The following is a 22,872-nucleotide window of genomic DNA, read 5'->3' as shown; positions in this document are numbered from 1 at the left end:
TCAGTTCCTGAGCCGTGTCTAATGAGGAACAATGAGGACTTAATTCTGATTTTTCAGAGGTTTGTTTGGAGATACCAAGACACTGACTGGAAATGTCAGTACTGTTCACCACACACGAACAATGAGTTTTACAATAAATACCTACTACAGATTGTGCCTTAAGAAGAAGAAACTATCTTTTCATCAAGAAGAAACATTAAATCCCTTTTCTCTGCTTCTTGATGATGATAGAGAGAAAGCTAGAAATAATACCTCATGGACTATGGTCCATCAGGAAAAAGCAATTAGACATGTGTCATGCATGACTAGGAGATATGTATGTAATCAACTCTAGTTATCATTGATTTAATAAATACCATGACATTTTGCAGCTTGGAGGAGTTTGTCTTAGAGTTACATCCTCATATTGATACCCCGAAAGTTATTCATTCCCATTTTAAACAAAGGTCCATAATATATTACTTCAGCTCCATTCATTTTTATGGCTAAGAAATAACATTGCTATGATGTTAAACTTGTGATAAAAAGGATTTTTAAAAGCTCTAATATAATGGTGCATTACCAGTAATTTGTAGTTCAATCACATGCAAAACTTCAGTTGTATACTTTAGTTTCCCTGAGTTTAAACTGCAAATTGCCCTTTAACTCTAGAGTAATAGATAATTCCCGATAAAATCAACCTGGAACAATCTTATTAGGCCCCCCCCCACCCCATTTTACACAAACTTCAAGTGGTTATTTTGTAATCACTTAAAATAGTTTTGGAAAATCATGAAGGAACTAATAATTTCGACTATTAGATTCTAAAGTCTGAAAAAAAATTTAAACAAGATATTTTTGAAAAGCTATTATGGAGAATGCACTTTGCATAATATGTATCAGAACAAGAAATACTTTTGCTCTGAATCACATTTACATTATTGATTAGAACAAGCTCCTTTGACTATTCTTTTCTTATGTGATAGATGTATTTTTCCTAAATAAGTTCTGCTATGAAAACCAAATAAGCCAGCACTATGAGGAAATGCAAATGAAATTTCAAAAATAATGTTTGAACAGCTCTTGTAGCTATAACACTTTAAACTGAGAAGTTCCAAAACTAAAAAAAAAAAAAAAAAAAAACTGAGATTCTCATTTCCACCTCTTTTCCCAAAAGGCCCTCAAATTTTAAAAACTTTTTAAAAGTAACATGATCCTTTTTTGTCAACTTGAACCAAAACATAAATTTGATTTTTAAAGATCTTCCTCATGTTCTACATTTGAATTTATGATTCTACTAACCAAACTCTCTCTTGTCATTTTATAATTTAAAAATTTATGACTGCATATCTTATTCAGTGACTCTTTGATCTGTCTCTAAAATACAGTGATTTATAAACAGCTCTATTAAATTTTCATTTGTTCATACATTGGTTAATTTATTTATTCAACCAAATGCTTCCCATATTCCAGGCACCATTCTAGGCACTAAGAATTAAGTCTTTAAAAAGCAAGGTCTCTACCAACAGGGAGCTCGCATTCTCACCCTGGTTAGTATGCTGAAATCTCAAAGCGGTTTTCTTCTTAAAGAAGTTAGCCTAGGGCGCCTGGGTGGCTCGGTTGGTTGGGCGACTGCCTTCGGCTCGGGTCATGATCCTGGAATCCCTGGATCGAGTCCCGCATCGGGCTCCCTGCTCGGCGGGGAGTCTGCTTCTCCCTCTGACCCTCCCCCCTCTCATATGCTCTCTCTCTCAAATAAATAAATAAATAAATCTTAAAAAAAAAAAAAAAAAGAAGTTAGCCTAGAGCAAATTCACCTTCTGCTCGTGAATCAAAAAGTTCACATTTCCAGACCACTTTATATCTAAATGAACAGTTACAGACTATTAGCAACAAATATAAGAAATAGATCTGTAAACTTAGCAGCAAGCAAAGCATTTTATCTACTAGAATTCACCAGACTATGGAGTTTAAGTACATTCAGAGAGACCTACTTAGCATTGACACAATCAGCATTTGTATCTAAGTTGATATCCCAATTTCACTTGCTACATTAAAAAAAGAAAAAAAAAGGTAACATCTAAGTATTGGCTGAAAACATTAAGAGGCTTTAAAAAAATTCCTGGAGAATTGTTATCATTTACAGTGGCCTGCCCATACTCACACTAACATTATAAGACTATCCAGTGGAATAAGAAGTGTTCTATAAGCATGCAACACAAGACACGTTTAATTTCTCCACTGGAAATGGCCTTTTCACCTTAAAGTGCAAGTTTACTTTGTTCCCTTAGTGTTCTCATTTTCAAATGCCATATTTGCACTTGCAGATTGTTTGTTGTATCATATTTTACATTTTAATTTTGGTGGAAAACATCTCCATTGATCTTTCGGATGATGTCATGCAGGGTTTTTGTTCTTCCTTGTGAGGCTGGAGGGCCTCTGGCCTGCTGTGTGCTGTGGAAGCAGAGAGACTGAATCACATCTCTGCAAGGATGTGAATAGGCTGTTTGATGCCTGTGGCTTGCTGGGAAAATCTATAAACTTGGGAGTCAAAAGGATCACGGAGGGATGGTTTCTTTATCTGTAAAAGAGGCATGAAATATTTGTTCCTCCTACATCAGAGTTTTAGTGTAAGGATTGAGTATGACAATGATACCATTTTGCAAAAATCATACACAGTTCTGGAAGCCGTAACTGGTATTATTCCAATTTTCTGTTAGTGTCTGCTCACAGATCAGTATAATCTGTGTACACGTATTTGAGTAAAGGATGCATCTTGTCAAGATTTGAACTATACACTTAAATGACTCCTTTGTTTTCAACATGCTGTTTGCTTATTTGGGAGCTAGAAGGAAATTATGAGATTCCCTTAATTACTGGTCACCCATATTAAACAACAGACACTGAGAAGTGGCTTTCCAATACAGAATGCATAATGAACCCAGTAGAGATAGAAAACCCACTGGGCTTCAGAAGTAATACATCAGACATGACAGAGATGCTTTAATGAGAGTCATCAATAACAACTTCTAAACCCGGGACAAACATTTTAGCACTTCCTCTGGGAGTGAACCCATGCCCGAGCCATTCATTGAGTTCTGTGGCATGCAGTGACGAGTGTGGGAAATTAACAAGAACGTGGAGCCCTTTCCAGTAATAATACAAAATGATTAAGAGGACCTAAAAAATCAATTGACTAATCAATAGTGTGTAACTGCTTGGAGCATTTCCCCCATGCTAATCAGCCATTAAGTTGTTTAAACTAAATGTGTCCTGTTTCCCCAATTACTGAACTGATTTACAAGACATGGTCAAGGATGTCAGAGTCTACAGGAGCCAGATTCCAGAGCATTTGTCATTGAGAAAGATGGAAAGAATTTATAGATGATCCTCTCTCGCTATGGATTCTGATGGCACTTGAGTGGGACGATATAACAGGAGCTGTCCCCCTAGTCTGCAGACATTGGTGAATTAATATGGCCTGCCCAAGTTCTAAACATGTGCATTTGTTTGACAATGTGGCTGTGAACTTGATTGAATTCAGGAGTGGTGGAGGTCAAAATAATGAAAGAAAACATCTATACGCTATATATGTTCAGGCCTTTAAAATGTTTTTTTAACTTCAGCCATGGTGAGAAGCATTCAGCAAACAAGGCTCTGAATTCCAAACAACAAAAGGTATTCTAACAAAACCTGGGAAGTGACGTATTATTACCTATCTGTATAATGCCGGCAATTCTAGTGTCAAAACCATGCGTAACTTCTTTTTTTTTTTTTTTTTTTTAAGTTGAATGCCACTGTGGGGGATAAACAGCACTAAGAAAATAACTTTAAACAGGGGGGAAAACTTTTTTATTGATATGTTTTACTTTGCTGGCAGACCAGAGCAAAGGTTTTGTGAACATTTAAAAGATGAAAAAGGTGAAGAATCCCAGAAGCGGTTTATCTTGAAGCGAGATAACTCTAGTATTGATAAAGAAGACAATCAGGTTGGTTCTCAAGTTTGAGAGTGGCTGACATTGTTGTTTTTGAAGGTGGGCTGACTTATGTTCTTGTCGTCCTGTTGTCCCCTTCTCCCTCCCCCAGCTCCCCATCCCCCCCCCCCGCCCCGCCTCCATTACTGACTGTCCTCTTTCCAACCTCCTTGCCCCCTCGCCTCCCCCTCTGGCATTCAGTGGGTAGCCAAGAGAACATGTCCTGATTGCTTCAGCAATGGCTCTGTGTTGGGCTGCATGGGTGGTGCTTGGCGCAGTTCCTGCTGCATGTGTTGGGCGGGTTGGGATGCCACCAGCCGGAGCTGTCGGGGAAAGCTTTGTCATCACATTTCCAGATGTCTGTGTAACTATGGCAGTCCTTCCACTCCTACAGCTTTGTCCTTCAGTTGTGCACAAATTGAGCTGGATTCTCAATATGGACCGATGACCAACTGGTGTAGCTGTAAAGAACAAACCTTGTTATGGTGAGGACAGGTGGATTTTGCAACTCTCCTAAAATAAGTCTTCACAGAAAAGAATCGAGTTCATGTTTTAGTCTCCCCGCTCCTCCTTCCCATGTTCTACTGTCCATGTAAACCGTGTGCTTGTTTTGCATGCACTGTAGCAGAACTTTTTCCTTTTTGTGTATTTTGCTTGTGACAAAACATTACATTGTCCTAGAGTAGCCTTATATATGGTTCCTTGGCAAGGGTAGAGAGACTTTGCTAAACCTCTTCTCCAGATTGGGGGTGGGGGGGTGGCATCCTGGGTGATTAGGAAGAAAACTAAGTGAATGGCAAAAGAAAACAAATGTTAAACAATAATTAGAACAGTAGGGAGTTATATAATGCCATTACAATTACACTTTGTGTCTCTGACAATCAAAATAGATTTTTTGAAAATAGACTTTGCTTTAGAATTCTTAAAGGTAAGACAATATGCATCTTGCCGAAGTTATTACTTTAATGGCTCTCAGTGAGTCACTGGAAGCCAATACGTGCATCTCTGACGCACTTTTTTAAAAAAAAACCTGTTCGTCATTTGTATCTCATTTCTTCCTACCCCCACCGCTACCACCATCAAGTGACAAGTAGCTCCCGTTGACTCCGAGACACATGCCTGTGTCGTGTACTTAGTGGGCGTTTGTTGAATGGATGGATGAACGTGGTTAATGCAGAGCATTTTGTGAGGAATGGCAAGAAGACGATGGGAGGGTTGTTGAGATGCAGGCAGCGGTGCAGATGCAAGGCTGAACAACAGTCCTCATGCTGGGTTCTTTGGATTGTTACTTTAGATTCCTTGGCATTGACCTCAATCAACAAACAGGCTTTTCAAATTTAGCTTCTACCTTCTATGCAAAGATGCAGGGCACAGGATCAGTCATTGAGTAAAGAAGAAACACAAATTAGGACTGGAGACATCAAGTCCAGTTTCCTTTCTGCCCATTACTTGCTCGGTTCCCTTGTTCTGTGTCTCTAGTGCCCAGGTTTTCAGAGCCGTTTCTTCCCTTAGCCGCCTTGAACTAGCCACTTCCTCAGCATTCCTCCTTTGTCTAAGGACTCCAAAGCACACGGGCTAGCAAAGGAGACAGAGTCCCTCCCTGTGACCCACGTCATAGCTGAGCTGGCCAAACACCTGACACACGTCCAGGTGCTTTCGTTCTGGAAACAGCTGTACTTCCTGCATCCAGTGGGGAGACCAGCGGGAGCAGTAGACACCTGCCACTGCGTGTCATGCACACACACGGCACACCACACATGCCAGCACTGCCTCCTTAGGGACCAGAGGGAATGAGACTCTTCATGCTCCATTTATTTAAATGAACATTTATTATTCTCAGCTGACAGTTGCTTAACTGCAGATTTCCAGCAGCTCAACTTGGATAACCGTACTGATTTCTTTTTTCTGTTCAGCAAAACAGAATGCATCCCTTTAGAGATGACAGACGAAGTAAATCAATTGAAGAGAGAGAAGAGGAATATCAGAGAGTGAGGGAGAGAATATTTGCACACGATGTGAGTAGTTGTTTTAATTGCCTCTTTAGTGCGGTCCTTCCCCAGACAGCCAGCTGGTAGGACTCAGGAGGCTGGAGCCAGGGACAAATCCAACGGCAGCTCACCAGAGGTGTTTCTGGAAGAGGACCTGGTTCAGGGAAGTGACGGAAAAGTAGCCAAGGGTTGTGTGTGTTCCTAGGACGTGACCTAAGGGGGAATAGAGGCGTGATTTTGGTCACTAAAATGGACCCAGTGAGGTTGTCAGATTTGAAAAAATGCCTTCACATCCATATTAGCCTGCAGACAGCCAAGTGTTGTCCTTCTAACACTAACGTGGTGCAGAAGAAAGACATATAAAAAAGAAAGAGAATCTGTTAATCACATACATAAACATGGAGTTTTCTGCTTTCTTAGCAAGCAGAGGCATTTTATTACATCAAAGTTAAGTGATAATACTCATCTTCCCCCTCAGTTTCACATCAAATTAGGTCTGTGAGCAGTTTGTCACAAGGCAATAATCATAAAATGATTTCTTTTGTTCAAATCCCAGCAAAGAAAATGTGGTGGGGGATTTTTCTATCCTTTTACCCACTGTGGCCAAAATAAAATGCGATTAAACTAAATAAAAATGAAAAAGTGATTTAAAACAGCTGGATCTAAATGCAAGAAAGCTAAAAGGGCAAGCGAGGGCCGTAGCTTCTCCATGCCATGGAATCATTTGGCAGCCTCCGAAGATGTTGGGGGCTCTTCCCTTTGCAACCGTAGAGGTGGCAGCTCCTTGGTGCAGACCTTCCGTGGCTTGGCTGGGTTAGGTGGGCCATCCTACCTCCCGTTGGGATTTGCTCTGGAGGCCATTACCGAGCCAGACTAGAGACGTAGGCTCCACCGCTTAGGGTGGAGGAGGACTTCTGACCTTGGAGGTTTCAGGCCCAAGCCAGTTTCCCAGGTCCTCCAGCTCGTGCTGGATCCTTCAGCATGAAGCTGCAGAGGAAATTCAAATTCCACCAACAGTGCGTTTCTTTCATGTTGACACAGGTTTCTGTGATCTCTTCTAGATCCTCACTGCATTTCTTGGATACAATAAAATAGAACTTTAATGATTGAATAATCTGGCTCAGAGCTCTGGAGTTAGCAGAGTCTGAGAGAGGGGAGCTGTAGAAGGATACTGCCCACGTGCAATCCTAGAAGATTCTGCATATGTGTGCACTACTTAGACTTTTCTTATGATTAAGTTATTAGTGGTGCAAAGGATAGCCTGACACATGGTAGGCTTTTAATTGTGTTTCCTGGATAAAAGGACGAAGTAAGGAGAGGCTCTGTTGTACTCATGGTAGCGTAGGGGTGGCCCGAGTGGACAGGGAGGCAGTGTGTTTCTGTCCGATAAGCTTCATGGAGAGAAAGTTTTCTGAAGGCCAGTTTATTTTTTATGCTTTCTCTCTCCCCATCCTTCCCTCCCCCTGCCTTACACACACACACACACACACACACACTCACACACACACACACAATTTCCCTCTGATTCTCATTCTGGCAAGTCATAAAATTTATAAATGAGTTGTGTTGAAAAGCAAATACTAATCACCCAGATAAATATACAAACGTTATGCTTTTTTTTTTCCCAAAGCTGCACCACATTGCCAGACTCTCAAGGCTAGGCAACAGGAAAAGCATCCTTGATGCTTGCCTATGAGGAGGATGCTTCCTGTGCTGCTGCCGTTCATGTGTGCATCCCCGTGTCCACAGAGACCCTCCACAGAGGGCCAGCATGACTCGCTGTACACATTGCATTTCCCAACAGTCCTACTAAGGTGATCAACAGCAAGGAACCTGGGCCCCAGGTTAAAGATCCGAGGCAAGCATTGCTGTTTCAAGCCTCAATAGCTAACTGCTGAATTAACATTTTTTAAAACAGTGAAAGCAGACTGGGGGCACCTGGGTGGCTCAGTTGGTTGAGCATTCGATTCTTGACCTCAGCTCAGATCTTGATCTCAGGGTCATGAGTTTGAGCCCTTAATTGGGTTCCATGCTGGGCATGGAGCTTACTTGAGAAAAAAAAGAATAGTGAAAGCAGACTGAACTGTGGGAAAGCTTAAATGCCAAGCTATTGCAATGGCCTTCCCAATCCATGGCATCATTTGGCAACCTTCTTTGAAATACTGTGGCTTCTTCCCCCTGCAGGAGTAGAGTAGAGGTGTGAGCTGCTGTGAAAGGCTCTCTGGTGGCCAACACTCCCGGGGTTATTAATTCAAGTGGGGCACCTGCCTGTTTCTGGCACTACTTTTCCACCTGATCTTCTCCTGGGGCTGGGGTTTTTTAATTGGCATCCTGCACCCAGAGTATACTCCTAGAAAGGCTTCAGAGATTAAATAAAGTCCCCGACATCATGTGCAAAATATTATGTCCCTGAGTGTAGGTACATTTTTCTAAGGAAGAGATCTTGATTGTTTATCATAGTTTTACAAGTTTTCATCACCCTTACAAGGTTAAAAGCCACTTTCCCAGAGGGAAAAAAAAAAGATGCCCAATGCTTTCTCCCTAGCCCTGCAGCTCTGTAGAAACAATGCTGTCATAACGTTGGTGTTCCCTGTGTTTTGCTATTAATTGCTGCGTAACAGATTATCCCCAAACTTGACAGCTTAAAACAAACACATAAAATGCTTTTTGCCTCACAGTTTCTGGGGATCAGGCATTAGAGGGTGGCTTAGCTGGCCAGGTCTGGCTCACAGTCTTTCGTGAGGTTACAGTCAAGCCATCAGCTGGGGCTGTGGGCTTCTGAAGGCTTGATGGAGTGGTTGTCTGCTTCCAAACTCACCTGCATGGTTTTCGGCAGGCCTCAGTTCCTAGTGGGCTACTGGAGATCTCAATTCCCACTATGTGGGCCTCTCCAAAGCCTAGTGAGCATCTTTATGACCTGGCAACTGGCTTCCCCAGAGCAAGTGATCCAAGAGAGAAATAAAGAGAGCCCAAGATGGAAGCTACAGGCTTTTATAACCTAATTTTGGAGCTGACATACCTTCCCTTCTGCTGTATTTGGTTGAACACACAGATCAAACTGGTACAATGTGGAAGTACTAGAAAAAAACCTTGGTTGTGAATACCGAGAAGCAAGGATCATTGGGGGCCATCAGGTGTTAACAAGATATTACTGTATCTTTTATTAATGCAAACACAGGGACATAACAACAATATGAACTTCCTTGAATACCTATAGTAACACATCTTCCTTTCCACTTACGTAAAGAGAGAACATTTTAGGGAGTCTTCATCTGTATAATTCCAGATTCCCAAATGACCATTACTACTTCCCAGATTGTCGAGGGACACAAGGTAATAAGTCAAGTATAGTAAGTCAATTATAAAAGCGATACAAAGAATCCAGCATAAGGAAACTAAGTTACAGGCATCTAATGTCTTTCTTAGCTGGCCTTTAATTTAGTGTCTTCATGATTTAAAAACTGAGGTGATAAAAGCAGCTTCACTTACCAATGATTATGTAAGTAGTGGAGTCATTCAAACAGGTTCAAATAGTGACATATTTACGTAGAGGGTTTTTTTTGGGTTTTGTTTGTTTTTTCCTACTCGAAGTTACAATAGTTATAGAGAACTACTTCCTGGTATTTACACTTTAGGAAAATCAAAATTTATTTTAACATAGCGTTCTTGAATATTTTACAAATGTATCTTGGTGTCTAAGGTGTGTGTGTTTGTGTGTGTGCACGTGCATGTGTGCTTTTTTATTTAGGTCCGCAATCAAAATATGCAGATTATTTGAGGATTTTCTAGAAAAATAATTTCAATATAGTTTGAGAATTTGGGTAGCCTGAGGTAAGGCACATTTATTATTTGAGAATGAAGTTGTTGTAAGTCAAGGCACACAACAATTTAGTTCTCAAATAAAAATTGAGTGTATTTTTGTAGTCAGAAGTATTTGAAATATAACTCTTGTTTCCTTCAGCAAGAATTTCAGCTTATTTTATGATTAATTCAATGCAATGTTGCTGGCTTTGGCAAGTTACGTTGCTAAAGCAATATATTTGAGAAAGACATGTTTTGTCTGGAGGATGGTTTCTGAAAGATATTTATGTGTAAATAGGGATTCTGGGAGGAGCTCATCTGCAGTCTCCCCAGCATGCACTGGGATCTCTCTTCCGTGACAACCACTGAGAAGGGCATGTGATGCCACCTGGATTGGGAGTGGGGTGTGGGAGAGAATTCTGTAACCCATTAGGCAAAACTATTTTCTACTTAAAAGAAAGAAAAAAAAGAGCCCTTTATATCTGAGAATGCATATAAGTGACAGCTTTGAATGCTGCACTTAATTACTGTGACACTTTTATCTTTCTCTGCTATTAAAATTCACAAGTTATATTAATAACTTTTTTAAAGTTTATTTTCATCAGCTACTGAATCACAGCCCATAACCATATCTGCCTTATTTATGAAACTGTGTTGGAAGATCATGCGATAAATCTTTAGGACCTTTGCACAAAAATTGAAAAATACTCTTGAGATACGTTTTTGGGAAAGTTATCTTCAACTTGCAGGTGCCTTATTTTTTCATTCAAAGAGTTATGGCAGCTTAACTTCCCTCAAAATACTATTGGATTAATGAGTCTGAAGAGGTCAGTATGTCTTTGATCAACTCTTTTAAAGAAGTAGTAAAGTTTCAACAATTCCATTATCCAGCCAGAACATTATAAACATAATTGACCTCTTCCCAACTACAAGAGCTGAGTAGTAGTGAAGTATTGAGTTCATAATGTATACTTGAGACAATTAATTCCATGACTTGATTGAAAGTGGGAGTAAAACCAAACTAAAGGAATTGAAGATAGTGGGATATTTCACTTACTATAAAGAGATCTCCACAGGAATAATATCAGTGGTCCACAAGTTGTATTTGTTTATAAATACAAATGTCAAATTAAAAAAAAACTAAAAAAAAAGATATTTTCTGAAAAGCTTTTTTCTTAATCGGTTTTTTTGCTTTTTGTTAAATAAGATTTTTGTGCACTTGATACTCAGGATGCATGTTAAATTCACAAAGGTTAAATTACAAATGGTTCTAGAGATGCCCTCACTGAAACGTTCAGACCACTGAGGAAAACACGTTATGCCCAAAGCTAGCCCTTTGGTTTAGTGGAAGGAAATGATTTCTTCAACAAAATGTACAGAGAAACCAATATCCTGCTTTCCTCTCTGAGTAGTGGTTACATTAGCTAATCTTTTAAAAATTCGATATTAAAACGTCCTTATTTACTTTAGTTTTATTTTCTCTTAAAATGGACCTGTTAAGTCTCATTTTACTCATTTAGCAAGTCATTTATTCATCATTTAGAAAATCTGCATGTATAATATGGCATATATATTTATGGTTAGAAACTCAGTACTTTGAAAATGTTTTTTTGTTAATTCCTAAATACAGTCACTATGTTATAGGGCCATTGCACCATATTTGGTTTAGACTTCTCTTTTTCTGCTTGTTAAAATTTAATTTGCCTTTCCCAGCTTGTAATTTTCTCTTCCTTATGTATATTAAACACAAGATAGTGGAGAAGTGATAGCTAGGGGAATGGAAGCTAAGAAGAAAGTCATTGTTTTTCTGTGTGAAAAACAAAACAAAACAAAATATTAGATGGGCTTGACATTTTTTTTTTCCTGATTAGCTTCATTTTGTTCCCACATGTCTTCTGCGCGCCCCCCCGCTCTGCAAATTGATTGATGGCATCTCTTCAATTTTGAGAGTCTTGCAGTCAGTCTGTTTATTTCAAGAGAGTCTATCATTGCCAGGTCATAAGTGCAGGACTGTGGTTCTATGGCTCTCCCATCCTCAGGGTGGATCGTGCTAAGTGCACATGCTCTGCCTTGATTTGAACCAGTCCTTTGGCTCTTGTTGGGAGCTGCATCTCCGTAGCCCCAGAAGGAACTGCTAGCTCAGGATCCGATGGTCACATGGTTCTCTGATTCTCAGACAGTTTCGTTCACATCTCTCTTCTCCTGACCTTGATGCTAAACGGGCTAAATCTATCCGTAACCTGGAGATGCCGTGATGGAAAAGTACTTGTGTGCTGAAAGAGAAAGAGAATGGTTTACACTTCTAACTCTAACCATTTTTTTTTTCCTTTTTTATTTCCACTTTTTCAAAACATAGTACATATTTTTCTTAATTCTTTTCCTCTTGGAGGGGAAAAGTAGTTTTAAAAGCAGGCAAGGATTTGGGATCCCTCAGCACATCCAGAACGTCTGATACAATGCCTTTTTTTATTTTTCAGTCAGTTTGCTCCCAGGAAAGCCTTTTTGTGGAAAACAGGTAAAATGAAATTTGCTTTTTCATATCTTTAGAGAAACAAAGTCTGTCATGTGTGTCCTGTATATTCATAGGTATATATCCCATATATAAGTGTGTGCTTGAATATATGTATAAGTAAATACATATATCTATGCATACACACTTATATGCGTACACATGTATGTTATTTAGCATGCATAAAAACTATTTAATTTGGGGAAATATTTTTCTGTTACTTCCAAACATAAGTTTGTACATTTTCCTTATGTAAAGTCTCGACTTCTGGTCCTTCCAGAGGTCTATTTCCTGTTACCTTTACCAGGCATTACAAAGCATAAATGAACTTGCAATTTCATTGGCTTATGGACGAGACTGTTCACTGTATTTGTATATTGGGTATCATTAGCCACTTCCTGTGCCCCATAATTATATATAGCTATGCAAACAATGATTGGAATAATATTGTTTTAAGTTTCTCACTCTAAACAACCTATTAATCTAACTTGGAAATCTATCTAAACTGATCTAAATTTACTAACTTGGGAGTTAGCAGGGATGAATGGGTTACACAACTTATACAAAGTCTTGAGCATATGAGCCAAAGGTTTTCAAATTTAACATATACTTCTAAGAAATAGTTCTAAACTGGGGCGCCTGGGTGGCTCAGTTGGTTAAGCGACTGCCTTCGGCTCAGGTCATGATCCTGGAGTCCCGGGATCGAGTCCCGCATCGGGCTCCCTGTTCAGCAGGGAGTCTGCTTCTCCCTCTCACCCTCCTCCCTCTCATGCTCTCTCTATCTCATTCTCTCTCTCAAATAAATAAATAAAATCTTTAAAAAAAAAAAGAAAGAAATAGTTCTAAACTGACATAGATATTCAAATGCTCCATTGATTTAATTGCAGGTTTTCAAGGGGAATTCAAGAATTCCACACTAACTGTTTTAATCACATTTAAGGTGCAGCAGAGTGGGCAAGTTGGAATGGAAATATGGTATCCCTTCAGAAAGTGGTGCTTAACTTTATTTCAGGGGTCAGCTTAATGGGTGCCCCTGGAAAACTGATTAAAATGGAGGCTGTTTGATTAAATTCTAGTACTTAGAGAAAATTTAAACTGGGCATTAGAGATGCTTGGGGGGGAAAAAGCTATCTTTAATATTAGCAGTTAGAAATCATTGAGTAGCTAACCCCCTCATTGAACAGCCTCTTCTAGAAGAATAGATGAAAGTAGAAAACATGTCTAAAGAAGGCATTCAAAAGCAACCTCAAAAATCCATTCAGATTTACATGAATATTCTCTATTTACAATTAAATTAAGAATCCATGAGCACTAACATCTTAGGGATGATGATGAAGCATTCCAAAATTCTATATTCTAACTAAAACGATGAAGTGAGTGTTTAGAATTCAGTTTAGTGGGAAACCTTATTCCCTAGTCATCCAGCCAATCATTTTCCCTGCCTTTTGCCCAAATTTTATTCATTTACTTGGATCTTGCATAAAAAGACTGCTAATGCACTTTAAGTGTTCCTTAGATTCAAATTGAATTATATTCATCATTACAATAATTGGTCACATACATGCATTGCATATACGAACAAGTCTTGATATTTCCAAAAAGCAAAAATTTAATTGAGTAAATTCCCCTACAAAAATAAATACATTTCTTGGATACCTGTCTTTGGAATGTCAGTATTTCACTCTCTGCAACCCCCCCCCCAAAAAAGATAACTTTAATATTACCCAAAGGAAAAAAAAATCACAATGAGTATATTTAATTAAATATCTATTAAACATCAATTTCTTTTATTTTCCCCCTCTTCCATTTGTTCTATTTCTTCTTCCTTTCCTTTTTATCTAGTATTGGTACCTCAATCCTAGGATAGGGGAAAAATCATGCTGTCATTAATTTATTATTGCAAAATTCAATATCATGCACATAAAACATAGTCCACGGGGTTGGTTTGCAAGAGCAGTACTGTTACAAAAGAGTACACATCCATTTAGCACAGGGCCTTTAGAGTCGTTAGGTTTTATATCATAAAAACCATGTTTTTCATTTCCAGTAGGCTCTTGGAAGACAGTAACATATGCAATGAGACCTATAAGAAAAGACAGCTCTTTCGGTTGGTATGGCTTACTTTTTTAAAACTGTGTTTTCAGATTATGTGGCAGAATCAATGTTAAATATAAGTGTATTAGTGTAAAATATCTGTTCATGAAATAAATATGTTTGGTTCTATCTTTGTAAAGCTTGTTACAGAGCTGGTACTGAAGCCATATTGGATAATGCTGAGCTATGGGACCAGGAAATTACTGCTTGGTATATAATCCTTTCAGGTTCTTCCTCTAATTTTCCATTTTTGGTGGGTTTTTTGTTTTTGTTTGTTTTCCCCTCAAAGGTTAACTTTGGCAGTACACTGATTTAAGATTCAACTTTGGTGAATTACACCAAGTTAAAATTTCTCTGATAGTTTGCAATTATATATACATGCTTGATACTGGAAAAAACACCAATGATAACTCCATTTGAGTAGTTGATTTTTAGCCACTACTATCCATCATAATATTTCAAATATGTTTTTCAAGCACAGATTTTATTTCCAAGGGAAGGTACAGGATTGCTTCCAATTATGATGAATTACTTAAATCAAGATCTGTGTAAGATAAAGAGAATGGATGTATATGTATTTATTATATATTAATATTGTATATTTTAAGTTATATACTAGGCTGGAAGCTCCATGAAAACAGAAGGACCATACCCATGTTGTCACTACCCTATTAAATATACCTCTAATATTCATTATAGGGCAAAAAGGATACACAGCGTTATCAACGTACTCAATATGTAATGCATATATTTAATACGTTACTGCTTTGATGAATATTAGGATTCATCTCTGTTGCAGGAGAGAGAAAACTTATTCAAACAAAACCTCTTGCCCACTTAGAAGGAAGAAAAGACTAAGGAAAAAAATAAATGGATTGTGTGCTCAAAAAGTATCTTTTTGTAGTAAATGTGAATTTAGGACCTCATCATTAGAAAAGTTGGATTAATCTGTTCCCCTCACACTTTGGCAGGAATAAAAAGATTTTTTAAAAAATGTCCTTCATTTTTCTAGGCTGAACCACATAGTCTAATGCCTTCCCCTTGTATTGATAGACCATTTATTATCACACTTGTAGATTAAAACAATAACTCTGCATTGTTCCTTTGAAAACCCAGAGAAGAGCAAGAAGAATTTATCAGTACTCCTGTACTCACACCAGATCTGGCCTGCTTAGGCTGATAAATATATGAAATGTGGTTCTTGCACCTCTAGGCCAATTGGTTTCACATAGCTCCAAATCTGGTCCCTAGCCAGAGTTACCATCTACTCAGATCAGTCATTACAAATGTGAGTGCCATCACCCACCGAGTCACCAAGCACAGAAACTCAGGAAGATGACTTAGCACAAAGACATCCACACAATAGTAAAAGCAACTCAAAGTGTACAGCATATCTAACTTGGTAAAAAAAAAATACCATGTACAGACATGAAGGAAAATAAATGTTGTTAGTTATATTAATCAGCACAGAAACAGAACTTCAAGTATGTGCTTTATGACCACTCTGGGATCAAATTCTCATTACATACACAAGGACCAACTCCTCTTGATGACCAGACACCTCATTACTATTGTCTTCCTGGTTTCTGGTAGGAAGGGACCAAGACTGGGCTTAGGAGGGATAGGAAGGCACTTGTGGTTATGTTTGTCTATGAGGTCTATGATTCTATACACAAATAGATAGGAAATTCAATTCTGGACCTCATTTTGCCAGTGCTAAGGTGAATAATCAGTAGGTAGAGCTATAAAATATTGTTTCAGTGTATAAATAGAGATCCATAAATAAGAATTAGATGCATTATTATGAATCTCATTAATGCTAACTCTAAAGCAGCAACTTAAATTCCCTCTTTTGGGAATTTTGAGAGCTCTTGACTTTGGGATGCTGATTTGAACTGGTGGAGATTAGAGGTAGAAGAAGTCAAGGAAATCTTAGGTTGCCTTATTGGCCAAGGGTGTGGGACAAGTCTAGAGGAGTTACCCACGGCCAGAGTGAAGCCTGCAAACTCCAGCACACTAGTTTGCACCCAGGAATAGTGGTGGACACTGCTTTGCAGACAGGTCAGCCACACTGGCATTTCCTCCCACGGAGGTGCAGGGGGCATAGGGAGAGAGAAACTCAAGCAGAGTTCATGATCATCACCTGCATATGGAGAGCTTCCTTCTGAGGCATCTTGTATGCTGAGGCTAAGGACTACCCCAAATCTTTTCCTATATGCAATATTCCCCATTAGCTCCAAGTGAGACTATTGTCACATCCCTGGTGCATTCACAGTGGCTAAATAATGATTTTGCCAAGCTTTGTCAAAGACCGGTCAAATTAATCAGAATTAAATGTGAAAAGAGTAAAGTTGAATTTGGTACTTGAAAGGAAAACAATCAGGAATGGAACACCACATCCTCGAAGAGGCTGGATTTTTTCCCTCTACCCCCACCTCCTCTGGCTTTCTTGAATTTCAAAGGAGTTTTAAGAACTCAAGCCATCTGACCATTGGTGAGTGTGTGATACTTTCTACTCACAATCTGGTCTGTTTTTAGTTCCTCCTTCCAAATCCAGCCATCCTGAGGTGCTAACAGAGAGACTGTAAGAAAACATTGATGCAGGACAGCAGGGCACTGAGTGCTTTTTGTTTTGTGAGTTTTCTGTCCTCCCCTCATTTTACAAAGTTCCTATCATAGATGAGCCATTTCATTTTTTTTATCTCTTGGATCCATTTACCTTCTTAAGTTCTCATAAAACAAAATAAAAGTTTATTAGGTAAAGTTGAAACAAAAGTGAACATTTTCTGTGTACCTTCTGTACAATTTTGTTGGTGAGCATTTCGATCAGATGCACACACTCCTAACATCTCCGCAGTCTATTTTTGTCTTTAGAAGACTATCTATTAACAAAGCTACTGACCACATCTGTGAGATTTGGATCAACACTTGAGCATGTCACATTGTTTAGTGATAATGAAATTATGGGTTGTATCTATTGCCCATGATTTATGTCCCCTTTACTTACTTATAATCCATGAGGATCTTAGAGTATTTTAATCATGTCTTATTTCCAACTGCAGGAAAAGCTTTGAAAATATTCACTAAGTTCCTCTTTAAGCAGATTGGAAACCAATGAAAATGCAAATTTCATCAACTTTCTCTATAAAACACATGTAATTTTATGTTCTACTTAGAGATATTCTGGAGTCTTCAGAAAGCACGTCTGCCTATTGGACCTCTTCCCGTACATTCACTCTTTCTCAATTTGGATTTTGAACCAATGTGTTCTTTCACCTATGGAGCTTTGTTATTTCCATTGATCCCCTTGGAAAGTGTCCTGTCAGTGTAGTGTTTATACTGGTGTTGTTATTATCACAAGTTTTTCTATGTGAAAAGGATTAAAAGACACTTTCCTCTGCCCATGAAGGTTAAACTCATCGGGCAAAACTCTCACCCTAGGTCAACAGAGTAATTTCCGTGATTTATGTGCTGACTGCCAAAGCCTTAATGAATTCAGATAGACATCTCATCAAGTTAGAAAATAATAAACGGCTTCACTGCCTCTGTGTGCATTTTCTCACGGTCCATTATTTAACGCTAAAGGGACAGACAAACTTGTCTTCAGTGGGAGTTGCTTTCAGAATCATTCAAGATCATAATTGGTCCCAAACCTTGATTCGTTGTTGACTTGGGTCAGGAGAATTTATCCTCCTTTCCTCTCCATAAGAGAAGTTAACAACTGTATTTTATAACAAGTCTTTTCTACTTATTTCTCCTTCACTGGCAGAGGGATGGTTTGACATTTCTAGGTTTGGTTTTTCTGTTTGTAAACATGACATTATGTGTGGTATGTTATCTGTCTGCCCATCAACGAGCTATCTGTGGCACAGTTTGTGAGGCAACAGGCTTAATGGAAAGGGTTGCAAGAAGGGTCTTGTGTAGACGGCTCTTCCAAGAAAGGTCCCCCTCTAGATCCATACCTCTCATGGAATGTAACACTGTCCCTGTGCATCTTTCCGATGGCTGTGCTCCAGGGGCAACAGAGATGGCTCAGGGAGAACATCCGGGAGTCGACAGAGCAGCTCGGAGAATGAGCTCAAGTGGCCGGACCATCAGAGGGCCTGGAGCAGCACAGACTCTGACAGCTCCAACCGCAATCTCAAGCCCGCCGTGACCAAGACGGCAAGTTTTGGGGGCATCACAGTGCTGACCAGGGGTGACAGCACATCCAGTACCAGGAGTACCGGGAAATTGTCCAAAGCAGGTAGTTAGTACTGAATGGGTTTATGTCCTGATGTATTTCCTAGATTCCACCCAACCCATACAGTCATTATTCCCTGTGGTTTCCGGTTAATTAATGATGATGATATTAATTGCTGGGATACCTGGGAAGTCAGAAGGCACAATGAAAATACCAACCCTGTCTCTTCCTAGCTGTGTGCCTAGGTCAAATTACCAACCTCTCTAATCTTCGGTTTCCTTATCTGTTGTCAACCTAAAATTGTCAGGAGGCAATAATTGAGCAAGAGCATTTATTTGGGATCAAAGCACTGCAATTCAGGGTACACAGATAGGGTAACAACCTAAATGGTATCCCACTTGGGAGCAAAATCAGGGGTTTTTAAAGCAAGAAGGGAATGCTTGTTTACAAAGAATTTTTGATTGGTGTTGGTGGCACAACTCTGATTTTGATTGAATATAATTGGTTTCAAAGGCTGTCCCTAAGCCGTCTCTTACTGTAGCATGTTGTAGGTGTTTGGGCTGGCATTTTTGCAGTTTGGCCCCGTTCAAAAGTTCATGGTTCTACAGGTGAGGACGTGTCAAACGCCCATCTACTTAATGGCCTCCTGACTCCATTTGAATACCTCTTGACATAAGTGCCCCATGTCATTTCAACTTTCACACTATGAAACATAGGTTATTATACAATATGACGTTACCCACTCCCCACCGCCCCAGCAAACTATTGTATGTTAAATTTCAATTAGTTATATACAAATGGTTACCAAGGCACCTGCACAAGGTAACTATTTAACGAAAGCTAGCTATTGTTTTTAATTTAATACTATGATCAATTTCTTAAAACCACACTGTAAGGCAATTATAATATTAATAGTTTTGGCTGCTGCTTTGGCATGCTGTTAGTCTGATTGTGGGCAAGTTATTTAACCTATTTGTGTCCTGGTTTCCTCATCTGAGAAATGGGAATAATTGTAGTCCCTATATTGCAAGGTTATTTGAAGACTAAAAGAGTTAATATACACAAAGCAGTTAGAATAATACCTGGCAGGTTATAAGCCCTCAATAAACATGAGTTCATGTTTATTTTTATTACTGCCACAGGGAAAGTGAGCCTCAGAGAGGCTTAGAGTTCCAAGTAGCCAGGTGCGGGTATCTCTTTTTTTTTAACCTTGTGTTTTCTTCTAAGTGAATAGTGATCATTTGAGGTAGGTAGTTCAAGTTTGCACGGACAGTCTTTGGGAGGTGAGCACTAATGAGAACCATGACCTGGAAACAACTTTAAACTGATGGAAGCTTTAATACCATGGGGTTCATATGAGTCCAAAAATCCCCATCATGGTCTGCCATCTCTAGCTCCTCCGTCTCCAAAATCCCTCACCATTGTTTCCAAATTATTTTTAAATGTTCTCATCAAAGTACCTCTTAGAATCCCGGGACAGTAACAGATGACCCTTCAGTAGTTCTCCATGAATTCAGTGTGTGATGATAATTTGTAATGTTTCTGTTTGGTTTTGGTTTTGCCTCAGAAGTTCGGAGCTAGGGTGGGGGTTGAGAGCTGTGATTCAGTGACACGCCCTGGGTGTCAGACACATTGGGGGTGCATTCACAGACCTGGGCTTGCAGGGCAGGGACGGGGATGGTGAATGGCCAACACTGACCAGAGATTAGACATGGTTGTCCTAATTTGAGAATACTTTCCTATTCAAGCTTCATACTCACGCTAGGGGGCACTCTTTGTGAAATCTAGGCTTATTATGCTAGTAGTTTAAGATAATTATGTTGTTGAAAATGCTCCTAAGAAATTATCTCGTGTTTTCCTACACAGGCAGAAAACTAATAGCATTTAGTCACAGACACTACTATATATATACATATTTCCTTCTCCTTGGAAAGATTCAGGTGGGCTCACACTGCCTTCTGCCTTCTGCCATATCACCAGTGGTGAATTCTTGATGTCTTACTCTAATTAATTGCTCTTATATACCACTATTGCAGCAACTGAAGTCAAGAAAACCCACTGTGGTGCTCTCGAGCTCTTGTAAACTAAGAAAGGTTAAATAGTTTTAAATCTCCTTAAAATGCAGAAACCAAGGACCTTAAATGGTGCACTTAAAAATGCCAGCACACCAAAAGAGCTCTTAAGATTTTTAAATTAATCGTCATTCTCCATACACCAAACCCCCAATCACTTCCAAAGAAAAGCTCTTTCGAAACATTTAAAACACTTCAAGAATGCTAAAATGCCATGTTCTTTGAAGAATGATTAGAAATTGTAAGTGCTTCAGACATTTTTTTTTCCCTTTTAATCTAAGTGTCTCCTTTTGAAAGCTTGTCAAGGTGCAGGAACGGAAAGCAAAAAAAAAAAAAAAAGAAGAAAAAAAATTAAAGGCGATCAAGATAGAATGTCAAAACAAGCTTACAATTTCCCAAGATGGTTTTATGAAGCAAAGCTGTCAGTTTTGCTGTCATGGATCTTCAGAACAGCACAAGTTTTCAATTTTTTGCCTCATTATTCGCAGTGGAATTGCAAACTCTTTTTTTGACCTTTCAGAAATCAAGCCTGGAGTTGTGACATTTAAGTTACTCTTCTCCTCCTCTAATTACATAGGTTTGAGCTTTAAATAGATAATGATGAGACTTTCTCCAGGTGGGGACATGCTTTCCTACATTTTGGAAGGAGCTTATTGCTGAAGTCTGAATGCAGAAGCTCATGCTCTGAAGGCCTGGGCTGTCTTTCCCTTATCGTATCCCTGACACTGAGCTTAGTGACCGTCACCTACCAGATGCCCAGCACACGGCTCCAGAGGTAGATGATGTCATTTTGTCACAACATCCTCCTCGTAGAGAGGACAGGAACGGTGCTTGTACCATAACCTCCGCTGCTTCTTGGTCGCAGCTATGAGGTTGGGAAAGGAGTATGACATCTATTTCTTTCCACCCTGGTCAGAGGACATTGCTTTACTATCGTCCTCTCTCTCGATCTCCAGAGCAGGGGTTCTCGACTGTAGCTGCGCCAGAATCACCTGAAGGATTTGTAAAAACACAGATTGCTTGTTTTCAAATCATGCTTTGAGAACAAATGCTCTGGAGAAATAAGATATCCTTACGTTTTGTTTTAGTAATTTTACATGGCATGGTATTTTGTTTTGGGGATCCAAGGGTATTCTTGTTGTTGTCACCTTCTTGTCTACATTCCAGAGTATTTTTGGAGCCAATGCAAGACACCTCATCTCTCTACCACTTCCTCTTCTTCGTGTTTATTTTCATTACAGTGCTAATGCATCCTGGATGTTCTCTTTCTTCTTGTAATTTCAGAAGCTTCAGGTCATTCTATTGAATTTTCTGCCCTGAATCTGGAAATATTTTCTTGAATTATTAATTCAGGAAAAAACACTTATGGTTCCGGGTCCTTATAAAAGAAGAATTGCATCAGACAAGATAAACAGACAAGGAAGATTCTGTTCATAACTATGGCAATAAGGGTCAAGACTACTGCAATAGGGGTGAAAGACTGAACTCAACCTTGCACTAACGACTTACAGGGGAGTGCTGTAGTGAATCACTGGAAAAGCACTGGGGAAAGGTAGACAGGTGGTTGGTGAATTCAACTAAGTCATCTTCGCTGATTGGTGCTTATCAAAGTCAGTCTTCTTTCTACCCTCCCACAGAAACTGGCAGACAAGGGCACTAGTTCTCTTGATTGTTACATTTCAAAGAGATGGCTCCTGAATCCTCAAGAAAGACATACCTGGGCTAAGAGGCTAGTGGAAGATTTACACCCTAAAGGGGCAGAAATGCTCTAAGAAAAAGGAGGTAGAGGGACGCTCCTCTGGAAGAAACCCGTCTAAAGTTTGGTCAAGCTGAGAAAAACTTTAAGGCCATCATCCTCATAGCTACTCACAATTTAGTCTGGTGACTTATATTTTACAAAAGAGGATACTAAGGTCTAAAGAAGTAGTCAGTTCAGGGGTGCCTGGGTGATGCAGTCAGTTAAGCATCCGACTCTTGGTTTCCTTCAGGTAGTGATCTCAGGGTTGTGAGATCAAGCCCCACGTCAGGCTCTGGGCTCAGCGCAGTCTGCTTGAGTTTCTCTCTCCCTCTGCTTCTCCCCACCACAATCTCTCTCTCTCTCTCTCAAATAAAAAAATAAATCTAAAAAAAAAAAAAAAGAAGTAATCACTTCCTGAAGAAAACACAGCTACTCAGTGGCAGAACAAGAACTAATACTCAGGATGCTTCCTCCCTGGGCAGTGGGGGAGCTCCCTTATTCCAAGGGAAACTGCCCACACGCTTCCTCTCTGCC

At 39.4% G+C, this 22,872-nt stretch overlaps 1 protein-coding gene across 15 annotated transcripts in view; it reads left to right on the top strand.

Annotated features, from left to right (window-relative positions):
• The window catches only part of ARPP21 (cAMP regulated phosphoprotein 21), a 110,307-nt gene that overhangs the window by 19,538 nt on the left and 67,897 nt on the right, over positions 1–22,872 (top strand). For 3 of the 15 annotated variants that reach the window (XM_044916094.1, XM_044916087.1, XM_021677521.1), the window contains exons 8-10: positions 3,860–3,968; positions 12,220–12,257; positions 18,362–18,591. In XM_044916094.1, coding sequence (XP_044772029.1) covers positions 3,860–3,968; positions 12,220–12,257; positions 18,362–18,591 — 377 coding nt within the window. Of the gene's footprint in view, positions 1–3,859; positions 3,969–5,866; positions 5,969–12,219; positions 12,258–14,298; positions 14,359–18,361; positions 18,595–22,872 lie in introns of all 15 variants that reach the window. The other 12 variants (XM_021677520.1, XM_044916057.1, XM_044916068.1 and 9 more) reach the window with 11 other exon arrangements.

The sequence above is a fragment of the Neomonachus schauinslandi genome, chromosome 1 (assembly GCF_002201575.2).
Source record: "Neomonachus schauinslandi chromosome 1, ASM220157v2, whole genome shotgun sequence".
Lineage (NCBI taxonomy): Eukaryota > Metazoa > Chordata > Mammalia > Carnivora > Phocidae > Neomonachus > Neomonachus schauinslandi.
This window is presented reverse-complemented; position numbering and strand designations above follow the sequence as displayed.